Genomic DNA, 12819 nt, shown 5'->3' on the forward strand with positions numbered 1-12819 from the left:
GGCACCTGGTATTGGCACTGCTACAGCGATGTGGCCGTCTCCGAGAACCGGCTGCAGCAGACCCCAGGGTCTTGCTCATGAAACTCTGACCTGAGGTCGGAAGGTTTGGTGAACACTCTGAGGCCTATGCTTTCTTTTTTTCTGTAACCTCTCAATAATTTCTTTTGTTTGTTGTTTGATCCTCAACACTTGGAATCAGAGACATTCATTTTTAGTCAATTATAATTAATCTCATTGAAAAAAAATCTCAATCCAAGGTAATTTTAGGTTTTATTTCCTGCACCAATTCCAGCATTTAAGGCATATCGTGTATTCAACTTTGTGGCTTTTATATCTCCATCTTCCATCAATGTGGCATTGATGGACGCTTAAAGTGGGGTGAATTCTGAGTACCCCCATGCCCTCTCAGTGGCACATATGTGGATTATGGGATACAGATAAACTCCAGCATGTTTTATGTCAAATGCTGTTTGTCGATCCACTATGAAGACTTGGCGATATGTATGGCTACCTCGTCAGTTCTCGATTACCCCTAGCTTTACCTACTGCTTCTACACACTTCTCCCTTCTCCCCTGGCCAGTGAGTCCATGCGTCAAATAATGCCCCCACTCCAGCTGCTGGATTTATCTACGTGGATTCACCGCTTTCACAAACCCCTTTAAGAAACACCAGCAAACCCCAGGCTTGACTGCCACACAGACCAGTCACGAAACCTATAGCGCACCATTCGTCCTCCATGCCCAACACCACAGTACGTCATATGACCTCATCCGCTCTCCCAGCCAGGCCTCTCACAACCCTTACTCCCCCCACTTCCTCTTATCCATACCTCATTCGAGGCCTTCAGCTGACATGCCATTGTGGCATAACAAAATATCTAGATATCTATGAAATACTACTATCAAGTAGGTGAACATACCTTCCTGGCAAATGCAAAAACGAAGCCAAACCACCACTATCCTGGCAGAAACATTGGGAAGGGCACGCCAGGTTGGCTACCTATCTTCCAGAACATAAGCACACAGACATGGACTTTGACGAGTTGACATGTGAGCCGAGCGTGCCACCCTTCCTGAGTGATGTTGTCGGGTGTTTTATGAGTGATGTTTTAGGGGGTTTTATGAGTGATGTTGTTGGGGGATTTCTGAGTGATGTTGTCGAGGGTTTTATGAGTGATTTTGTAGGGGTTTTTATGAGTGATGTTGTTGGGGGTTTTATGAGTGATGTTGTTCGGGGTTTTATGAGTGATGTTGTCGAGGGCTTTATGAGTGATGTTGTGGAGGGTTTTATGAGTGATGTTGGGGTTTTTATGAGTGATGTTTTAAGGGTTTTAATGAGTGATGTTGTTGGGGGATTTCTGAGTGATGTTGTCGAGGGTTTTATGAGTGATGTTGTAGGGGGTTTTATGAGTGATGTTATTGGGGGTTTTATGAGTGATGTTGTTCGGGGTTTTATGAGTGATGTTGTCGAGGGCTTTATGAGTGATGTTGTGGAGGGTTTTATGAGTGATGTTGGGGTTTTTATGAGTGATGTTGGGGGATTTCTGAGTGATGTTGTCAAGTGTTTTATGAGTGATATTGTCGGGGTTTTATGAGTGATGTCATCAGGGGTTTTATGAGTGATGTTGTTGTGATGTTGTCAGGGGTTTTGTGAGTGATGTTTTTGGGGTTTTTATGAGTGATGTTGTTGGGGGATTTCTGAGTGATGTTGTCGAGGGTTTTATGAGTGATGTTGTTGGGGGTTTTATGAGTGATGTTGTAGAGGGTTTTATGAGTGATGTTGCTCAGGGTTTTATGAGTGATGTTGTTGGGGATTTTATGAGTGATGTTGTTGGGGGTTTTATGAGAGATGTTGTCGAGGGCTTTATGAGTGATGTTGTGGAGGGTTTTATGAGTGATGTTGTGGAGTGTTTTATGAGTGATGTTGGGTGTTTTATGAGTGATGTTTTAGGGGTTCTTATGAGTGATGTTGTTGGGGCATTTCTGAGTGATAGTGTCAAGGGTTTTATGAGTGATATTGTCGGGGTTTTATGAGTGATGTCGTCTGGGGTTTTATGAGTGATGTTGTTGTGATGTTGTCAGGGGTTTTATGAGTGATGTCGAGGGTTTTATAAGTGATTTGTTGGGGGATTTCTTAGTGATGTTGTCGGGCGTTTTATGAGTGATGTTGTCGGGGGGTTTCTGAGTGATGTTGTTGAGGGTTTGTGTTAAGAGTTTTATCAGTGATGTTGCCGAATGATTAATGAGTGATGTTGACGAGGGTTTATGAGTAATGTTGTAGGGTGTTTTATGAGTGATGTTGCTGAGGGTTTTATGAGTGATGTTGACAAGGGTTTTATGAGTGATGTTGACGAGGGTTTTATGAGTGATGTTGTAGGGGGTTTTATGAGTGATGTTGCTGAGGGTTTTATGAGTGATGTTGTATTGGGTTTTATGAGTGTTGTTGTCAGGGGGTTTATGAGTGATATTGTAGGGGATTTTATGAGTGATGGTGCTGAGGGTTTTATGAGTGATGTTGTATTGGGTTTTATGAGTGTTGTTGTCAGGGGTTTTATGAGTGATATTGTAGGGGATTTTATGAGTGATGTTGCTGAGGGTTTTATGAGTGATGTTGTCGAGGGTTTTATGAGTGATGTTGTAGGAGGTTTTATGAGTGATGTTGTAGGGGGTTTTATGAGTGATGTTGTATTGGGTTTTATGAGTGTTGCTGTCAGGGGTTGTATGAGTGATATTGTAGGGGATTTTATGAGTGATGTTGCTGAGGGTTTTATGAGTGATGTTGCTGAGGGTTTTATGAGTGATATTGTAGGGGGTTTTATGAGTGATGTTGTCGAGGGTTTTATGAGTGATGCAGCTGATCTTGAAGATGACTCCAGCTGGAAGGGGAGCCTGTGTAGTCTTGACCCGGATGGGGTGATGTCGTCAGATTTAATCGAAGGTCTGCAATCCTTTGCTGAAGCCTTCCAACTTTGACTTCACACATTTCCTGTCTCCATATCCCATAAGCTGCACAATTCTGTCTTATGTTTTCAAAAACATGTTGTGGTGAAGGAGAAGACATCATTTAGCATCTTATGGGATATGGAGACAGGATTGCGGGCCTTCCTTTAAATCACAACTACATCCGGAAGCAGTCAAAGTATCACTACAAGTAAATTATTCGCACTGTAAAAAGGCTAGCGGGGTGGAACAATGTCTTAATGGCAACTGAGCTGCAGAGTTAGGCTTTTCATGTCTCTTCTGCACTCACTCAGGTCTGGCTCCTCACGTCATGCCATCAGGACACCATATTTACAGTCCCAGCTTTTAATGGACACAATAATGCATTCTGGGAGTAGTAGTCCTAGTTTACTCACATTGAACCTACAGGGTTAACATATCTGACAGCAATGATACGGAACATAAAGTAATAGACACTGCGAGAAGATGTGATCACGTTGTAGAGTAGGGTACCAACCTTACCCTTAGACTGTGGAGCTAAATATAGAAAATGTATGTAGTGCGTCTTCGAATAGAGTGAATGAAGCTGCAAAGGTGCAGAGCTCCACAGGCGCGGGTCTGGGAGGCGAGGGAATGATTCCAAGATACTACTCTGGCATAGATGGGGTAGGGAACTTTAATGGGGGTCATAAAGATACTGGTCTGGCTATACCAGGTGTCACGACAAGGGGCTGTAGGCTAGGAGCAATGGCGGCGAAGCTCTCTGAAAGAGATGCTGTGAGACCTCCTGAAGTGTAGGGGATGAGACACTATGGTAGTGAGATGGACAGCAACCCACAGAGAACCCCTGAACTCCTTTTAGAGTCCAGGGTTGGCATAAAATATGCCTTTTACAATTGATGCTGTATCTGGGACTCTCTACCACGAATCTCAACTATGACACCAACATCCCTTTTCAAGAATCAGGACCAGAGAGACCATTAAAAAAAAAAAAGCAAGAACAGCTGTTTGGCTTTTAATATGTTATAAGTTTTCTGAATGGTTTGCCAGTCACGTATTCAACAAAATAATTCCATGTGTCCATGTGTCCTACCGGAAGGAAGAGCCGCTGCGCCGCGCAGGGCTTGAAGAGTTTCTTCCAGTCGCGCTCGTTCCCCACAGAGAAGGTGATTGGGTAGGTGCTGAATTCAAACTTGAGGGTGCTGGACTTTGGCCACAACCGCAACTGTAAAATACACAAAAGAAAAACACGTGAAAAGTTTGATGATTCACAAAGCACATTGTGCAGCGACCTCTGGACAGACCTGTCCTTGGGAGTATGAAATTGACAACTCTTTTGATGAGGACATTAAAAATTGGTTTCAGTTTGCATCAAGGCGGAGAAGCGTCGCCCCGCTGCCGGGAGCAGGAAAAAATGGAAAAATAAAATGATATTAACGGAATGTTATTGTTATTTTATTTTTCCTCCTGCTGGGTCAGTGCGTGAGGGGGCAGGGTGGTGTTGCGGGAAGGAGTGGTAGAAAACTTCTGTGCGCAGTGACCGTTTGCTCGTCCCTCTCAAGCTCGCAAAACAGTCAGGCGTACTTCCCTGTTCTCCATGCAGGCTGCATTGCAGCGTTGGGATTGGCATAGGGGTGGGAGCCTGGCTGGCTGCTTCCTGTTCTGGAGTCAGACACAGACGAGCAGGAGAGAAGACGAGGAAACCGGCGGTAGCAAGGTATATATATATTTTTTTTAAGCAGCCTGCGCACCTCCCCCCACTGTGACGGTCCCCCCACCCACGAGCTGTGCCTGCCACCCTGGATACAATGTGTCCATATGGCCTACACAGCATCACATCACACATCACACCATGTGCCATCCCTGAGGACGAGCAGAAACGGCTATAGGCCCAAGATTGTGCGTCCTGCCTTGTCCCAGCCCTGCACTCCAAGTCCCTGAATATCTGCTACTGTCCTCATCAGATCATATTCTGGTTCATTTCCACTCAAAGCACAGACTCTGCATTAAGCATTCGGAAACTGTTTCTCATGGGGTATAATTCGAGTTAGTATTGATGACTTAGCTTCTGATTTTTGCGGGGAAGGAGTGTGAGGGTGGCACGGTGTGGCACTCCCAAATTTTCTTCATTTAGTTTAAGACGTTGGGCGACAGGCACTCTGCCAGTTTGGTATTGGCAGTCCAGAGGGCAGGGAAGCAGGGATGGGGGAGTTCAGGGCAGCAGGGTGGGGGGTTGTTTGTCGTTTGTTGTAATTGTAACATTGGTGCGAAATATGGGTTCACCCACAAAATAGATGCTGAAAGTGTACATGTGGAGGATTTCTGGAATTGCATGACATGCGGGATGGGCGAAAAAAACGTTACCATTTTAAGCTGGAATGTCAACGGGTTGGAGGACAAAATCAAACGAAGTGTGGTTCTCCAATACATTAAAAGGCAGGCACCTGATATTGTGCTGCTCCAGGAGACACATCTGGTTGGAAATCTGTGTAGGGCAATGCACAGGGGGGGTATAAGATGGTTGCGCATTCTGGCTTCACCTCAGGTTCCAGGGGTGTGGGTATCATGATGAGAAACACGTTCCCATTGGCAGTGAGCTCCACATGGGTGGATAATCGAGGCAGATATGTTGGCATCTCTGGGATGTGGGAAGGCCGGCTCATCACTTTTATATCCATCTATATTCCCCCAGGCTTGCAGGGCACTACGTTCGCTTACTTAGGAGCTGTCCTACTCACCATTTCGGAGGGGCTTTTAATCCTAGGGGGTGACTTTAATGCAGAGGTCTCAGGTACATTGGATAGATATCCCCCTCAGGAAGTGGGACCATCTGCCCGTTGGCTACCAGATTTCCTTGAGGCAATAGGACTGGTCGATGGATGGAGAGTATATCATCCGGACCAGATACAGCACACCTTTCATTCTGGGGCACACCACAGTCTCTCCCGTGTGGACTATTGTCTCATACCAGCTGCTCAACCCACCTACATAAACGAAATTAAACACTTGGCTAAACGTATCTCCGATCACTCACCCGCCTAAGTCCACCTGATCATAAGTCTGGGTATGGTGGGAAGGTTGGCCCAATTAACCCTTGGTACCTTCGTAACCCTAAGATCCGTAAGGACCTTATTATGGCCATTGACAAATATATCTCCGAGAACGTAGGGTCAGTGTCCTCTTCACAGACCTTGTGGGAAGCATTTAAGACTGTACTTTGGGGACAGGCTTTGTCATTGATATCTGGCTCCAAGTAGACAAGCAAAAAGAAGTTCTTGAGCTTGAGGCTTATATTTATCGGCTGGAAGGTGACCTGGAGTCTGGGGTGACGCCGGAGAGGCTTCATCTGCTGAACCTAAAGCAGCACGATTATAAAGCACTGGTCTCCGATAGGGTCAAGGCCCTGAGCAGGGAGCAGCAGGTTAGGAGCTACGATCTGGGAGATAAGGCCGGGAGGCTCATAGCGTGCCTAGACAGAAGAGAATGGGCGAGCCGGCTGGTCCCAGAGCTTAATGTAGAAGGAGGCCTCTCGATTACGGAGCCGCAGGAAATAGTTGACAGGTTTGCTGCCCATTTTTAAACAGTATATACGACTGTAACCTCCCACACAGAGCTGGACTCTCAGGAATTACTGCGTGATATTAAGCTTCCCTGCCTCTCCCTTGAAGATCGGGAATATATGGATATCCCTCTGACAACGGACAAGATTGCGCAAGCGATCCGTTCATTAAATTTGGGGAAAGCTCTGGGTCCAAATGGTCTCCCCATTGAGCTCTACAAACTGAGGCCAGATAAACTTGCCCCCTATTTGAAATCAATGTTTGAATAAGCAGAAGAAGCGGGAATGCTGCCCCGGGAGCAGAGAATAGCCACCAATGTCACCATACATAAAGAGGGAAAGCCCAAAACAGACTGCGCCTCGTACAGGCCCAACTCCCTTCTAAACGCTGAACCTAAGATATTGGCTAAACTTTAACTAACCGCTTGGTGAAGGTGATCAGTGACTTGGTGCACCCAGATCAATCTGGCTTTATGCCCCATAGAAATACAGCCCTAAACCTATGCAGTTCATGGGGTAATAGATAGAGCCCACACCCTTCGAGAGCCAGCTGTGATTGTGTCCCAAGACGCGACTTACACAGTGAGGCAAACTAGAGTCCTTTGATTTCCAAGACAGCAGATTATTAAACATGCGCAGATTAGAGGAAATGTTGTTTCACTCGTATCACATTGAGCGTAGTATATTATTTTCAGAGCTCCCGCTTGAAAGGTTTATTTCTAGGTTGCCTTTCTACTGTGAATCATTCTCAGGATGACGTCAAAATGTCCCGCTGCTCAAAAGCCAGCGTCACTCTGTCTTGTCCCTTTCAGTAGCAGAGTGGGCTTACAGTATGTCATGAGGTACACGCTTAGCACACGTACACTTCATGTTTTTTCATTTTTCCTATGCTGCCAAGTATCTTGCTAATGCTGAAGAGCATCGCCTAAGGCACTGGCAAAACCCGCAGGTCCCAATGGCTAGACCTATTCGCTATGCTAATGCTTGTTACCTCCTACATTCTGGATCCCTGCCAATATCCAGCTACGATTTGTATAAGAACCCCCATCCTTTTTTTGGTTGAGTCCGGTCTGATTGTCCGTCAGAGCACATATTTGGTAAAAACCAGCCATTAAAATGCTGTTGAGTCAGCAAAGAAAATTCATCGAAGAGCACACACAGGTCCGCATTTACAAGCCCCTTATCCAGCCACTGTGTCACTTTTGTTTGACGCAGATGCAACACAAGCAGTGTGCCAAACTGCGCCATATCTACCAACTGACGCACTGAGTGCAACGCATCAGTTTGAAGAGCCCTGCGTCACATTATACATGCGCCAAGTATACTGTATGCAGGCTAGACGTTCCACGCTAAACGGCCATATAGAACTGTGGCAGTCAAATTTACAACATTTCACTGCGCCCTCTACGACTTGACTGCATCAAAATCCTCACACCTGCTCAGACCAGGGAAAGGCATGAATCAGGACTTTTAACTTGGGACTCGCCTGTGTGTTCTGACGCATTGCTGGGGATGCGGCAGTTTTAAGACCAACTCCAGCAATGCGTCACTTTTACATCAGAATTTCTGACACATCTGTTAATCCTTGCGCCATTGAGCCCTGTATAGTAAATAGAGCGCATCCATGGGGTCGTTAGGACATTTGGGGCAGGCACTAGGAAACTGATGCATCAATAAAAAAAAATAACAGACCCAGTCCTGAAAAATAAACTGATAATAACATGCTGTTACTATCATTTTATTTTCCCTGTGGGGTGACACTCCTCCGCCTTAGTGGAGAAGCCATTGTTGGTGCGAGTGACAGGGCAGCGCCACCACGGTACGGGCCAGCTAAGCCATGACGACTCTCGCAGCAGCCGCGGTCGGGTCATACTATGCACTTTACATGCAGTTGTTGTCTTTGAAAGCAGATTTTAGGGCACTGTTCAGATTAGAATTGACATTTATGAAATGCAAGTAACAAAAGGATTTCTTTGATAAAAGCAGTAACCCACTGAGCTAACCACAAAAAATATAGTTCAGTGATATATAGAATACAGGTTCTTTGCAGCAGGCATGTTAACCCTCTGTGCTACTGGTGAGTCAAAACTTGCACCAGACAAAACTCTGACCTCTCCAGGAGGGAACTCGTTATCTTTCACTTACCAACAGAGTCACTGACAGCGCTGGGTAAATAATGAATGCTGCTCGGCCTGGTCCGTGCAGCTGGAGTCTGAGGAGTCACTCAGTGTGGACAGGCGCTCTGACAGTGTTGTGATGTGATGGAGACAGGAGACAGTTACCAGGCTGCACAGCGGCACAGATGATGCTGACCCATTTGCTGCTGTAGATGGAAGTCAGGGTGAGAGGGCGTGGCATGCTGTCTTCAGAGCTGAGTGGATGTATGTCGTAACAACGCATACTCTTACAACGCATACCTTTACAACGCATTTTTTACACCGCAACATCCTTTACAACGCATTCCATTACAACGCATGCCATTACAACGAATTCTTTGAAACTACCTTTACAACGCATTCCACTACATCGCATACTACATTTACAACGCATACCATTACAACGCATACCATTACATTGCATGTATGGTAAGTATTGGATAGTGTAGGGGTAAAAATGACTATTCTAACTCCAGGGGGTGCAACAGTAGGGTAAGTGTTGGATAGTGTAGGTATACGTTGTGATGGTATGCGTTGTAATGACTGCGTTGTAATGACATGCGTTGTAGTGGTATGCGTTGTAGTGACATTCGTTGTAATGGTTGCGTTGTAGTGGTATGCGTTGTAGTGACATTCGTTGTAATGGTTGCGTTGTAATGGCATGCGTTGTAATGGATGTTGCGGTGTAAAAGTTTTGTTGTAAAGGTAGTGCGTTGTAAAAGTTGTGTTGTAACTGTTGTTTCCCGAGCTGAGCCCTACGCCTTTTGGTCACACAGCGCCCGCTCTCACCATGACTGGCACAGCCACCCGCAAACCTTCTGACCAGGCGAGGGGAGCACGGTCAAACAGGTCATGGGTGTCGATGAATGATTAATTCTGCCGTGGCCCTCCTGCTCCCGCTCATGCTGCACTGAAAAGAAGCCTTTCAGTGAAAGTGTCTACACGTGAAGCGGTGCCGAAGTCACGTGAGACTGGAGCACAGGAGTGTCCGTCCTGTAGAGTGCCGTTCTGTGTCACCCGTGCTGTCAGCCGGCCAGAGCGCACACGCATCAGCCCGCGCCAGCCACAACAGAGACCTGTACAGATCATGAAACTATGGTGTCTGCAGGCTGGTGCCATGATTTAGGTGGCAGAGACAAAGTTCCAGTTGTACAATGCATTTTACCAGTCGCACTCGCCCAATCGGTCCATCTGCGACCAGTAAAATGCATTTTCCAATGTACCAACCGTATTTTGTGAGGCAGTATACTATTACTGAGTCGCAAAATAGAGTTTGCAAGTCGCACTGGTATGTATGAATGTTTTGAGACCAGGAATGAGGTCGCAAAACAGATTACCACCATTCTCAAATTGGTGGTAAGCTATTTGCAAACAGGAAGGGGTTTCTAAGGGCAGAGATCTCACACACCACTGCCCACTGTAAGCACATGAAAAGAAAGACTCTGAAAGGCTAAAGTTCTGCTGCATCCTCCTTCATGGTCAGAAAACTGAGAACATGCAGCAAGGTCCAGTGGAGCTGTCACCCTTACCTTCCACTTGCCAGACTCAACAGACCTCTCACAACATCAATGCACCTAGATCCAGAGAGCTGCTTACCAGGGACCTGTCCTTGCCAGCACATGTCCAGGCTGTCATCACCAAGAACAGATTCCAACACAGGAGGCAACTGTGAGACGTCCACGTGAAACTCGTGTCCGTCACAAGAGAATCCTGGTCCTCTCGGTGGACACCTGGCGACGGCATTAATAGAACGGCATCTACGCGGGCCTTCCTGGCAGAGACGGTTCTAGATCCCAGAGGGATCAAAGCCAGCTCATGGCAGCCATCACACCTCTGTTCTGGCCCTTCCACACAAAGACCCAAGCTCAGAACCCTTAACCTACTGAAGGAGCCCTGGCCTCCCCTCCAGAACCTTCACACCCAGCAGACCAGCCAGGGGAGCACCTCAAAAGGAAGCAGTCACGTACAGGACTTTAGTTCGAGAAGCATCAGCGGCCATGTATCTCTTCTAGGTGAGAGCATCATCTTCTAGAGCAGAGTGCATCCATCGTCCGTGTTCTAGATGCACCACTCTGGCATGACTCATGTTCTAGCACTTGTCAGGACTCCAATTCTAGCATCTGTCGAGACTCACGTTCAAGCACCTGTCATGAATCATGTTCTAGCACCTGTCGTGAATAATGTTCTAGCTGGTAAAGAGACTCATGTTCTAGCTCCGGTCAGGAGTCATGTTCTAGCAGCGAGTGGCTATCATCATTCATGTTCTAGATGCACCCTTCGTCTATGCCTCATATTCTAGCATCTGTCATGACTCATGTTCTAGCATCTGTCGTGCCTCCCTTTCTAGCATCTGTCGTGACTCTTGTTCTAGCATCTGTCATGACTCATGTTCTAGCATCTGTCGTGCCTCCCGTTCTAGCATCTGTCGTGCCTCCCGTTCTAGCATCTGTCGTGCCTCCCGTTCTAGCATCTGTCGTGACTCCCTTTCTAGCATCTGTCGTGACTCCCTTTCTAGCATCTGTCGTGACTCCCTTTCTAGCATCTGTCGTGACTCTTGTTCTAGCATCTGTCGTGACTCTTGTTCTAGCATCTGTCGTGACTCTTGTTCTAGCATCTGTCATGACTCCCGTTCTAGCGTCTGTCGTGACTAATGTTCTAACTTATGTCGTGACTCCAATTCTAGCATCTGTCATGACTCATGTTCTAGCATCTGTCATGACTCATGTTCTAGCAGCTGTCGTGACTCTTGTTCTAGCATCTATCGTGACTCATGTTCTAGCAGCTGTCGTGCCTCCCTTTCTAGCATCTATCGTGACTCTTGTTCTAGCATCTGTCATGACTCATGTTCTAGCATCTGTCGTGCCTCCCGTTCTGGCATCTGTCGTGCCTCCCGTTCTAGCATCTGTCGTGCCTCCCGTTCTAGCATCTGTCGTGACTCCCTTTCTAGCATCTGTCGTGACTCCCTTTCTAGCATCTGTCGTGACTCTTGTTCTAGCATCTGTCTTTACTCCCTTTCTAGCATCTGTCGTGACTCTTGTTCTAGCATCTGTCGTGACTCTTGTTCTAGCATCTGTTGTGACTCTTGTTCTAGCATCTGTCATGACTCCCGTTCTAGCGTCTGTCGTGACTAATGTTCTAACTTATGTCGTGACTCCAATTCTAGCATCTGTCATGACTCATGTTCTAGCATCTGTCATGACTCATGTTCTAGCAGCTGTCGTGACTCTTGTTCTAGCATCTATCGTGACTCATGTTCTAGCAGCTGTCGTGACTCACGTTCAAGCAGCTGACCTGACTCCTCAGGTTCTAGCACCAGTTGTGACTCCCGTTCTAGCACCAGTCAAGACTCATGTTCTAGCTTCTGTCATGACTCCCGTTCTAGCATATGTTGTGCCTCCCGTTCTAGCGTCTGTCGTGACTAATGTTCTAGCATCTGTTGTGACTCTTGTTCTAGCATCTGTCATGCCTCCCGTTCTAGCATCTGTCGTGACTCCCGTTCTAGCGTCTGTCGTGACTAATGTTCGAACTTCTGTCGTGACTCCCGTTCTAGCATCTGTCGTGACTAATGTTCTAGCATCTGTCGTGAATTCCGTTCTAGCGTCTGTCGTGACTCTTGTTCTAGCATCTGTTGTGACTCTTGTTCTAGCATCTGTCGTGACTCCCGTTCTAGCATCTGTCGTGACTCCCGTTCTAGCGTCTGTCGTGACTAATGTTCGAACTTCTGTCGTGACTCCCGTTCTAGCATCTGTCGTGACTAATGTTCTAGCATCTGTCGTGAATTCCGTTCTAGCGTCTGTCGTGACTCTTGTTCTAGCAGCTGGCCTGACTCATGTTCTAGCATCTGTCGTGACTCCCATTCTAGCATCTGTTGTGACTAATGTTCTAGCATCTGCCGTGAATTCCGTTCTAGCGTCTGTCGTGACTCTTGTTCTAGCAGCTGGCCTGACTCATGTTCTAGCATCTGTCGTGAATCCCGTTCTAGAAGCTGTTGTGACTCTCGTTCTCGCGTCTGTCGTGACTCTTGTTCTAGCATCTGTCGTGACTCCCATTCTAGCATCTGTCGTGACTCCCTTTCTAGCATCTGTCGTGACTCCCGTTCTAGCGTCTGTCGTGACTCTTGTTCTAGCATCTGTTGTGACTCTTGTTCTAGCATCTGTCGTGACT

General features: G+C 46.7%; 1 protein-coding gene across 1 annotated transcript in view; it reads right to left on the reverse strand.

The window, feature by feature from the left end:
- The window catches only part of GXYLT2 (glucoside xylosyltransferase 2), a 105322-nt gene that overhangs the window by 26772 nt on the left and 65731 nt on the right, over window positions 1-12819 (reverse strand). The window contains exon 3 of the mRNA XM_086939403.1: window positions 4034-4165. Within this exon, the coding sequence (XP_086795529.1) occupies window positions 4034-4165 (132 nt within the window). The remainder of the gene's footprint in view (window positions 1-4033; window positions 4166-12819) is intronic.

This window comes from Lissotriton vulgaris, chromosome 9 (genome assembly GCF_964263255.1).
Source record: "Lissotriton vulgaris chromosome 9, aLisVul1.2, whole genome shotgun sequence".
NCBI classification, from domain to species: domain Eukaryota; kingdom Metazoa; phylum Chordata; class Amphibia; order Caudata; family Salamandridae; genus Lissotriton; species Lissotriton vulgaris.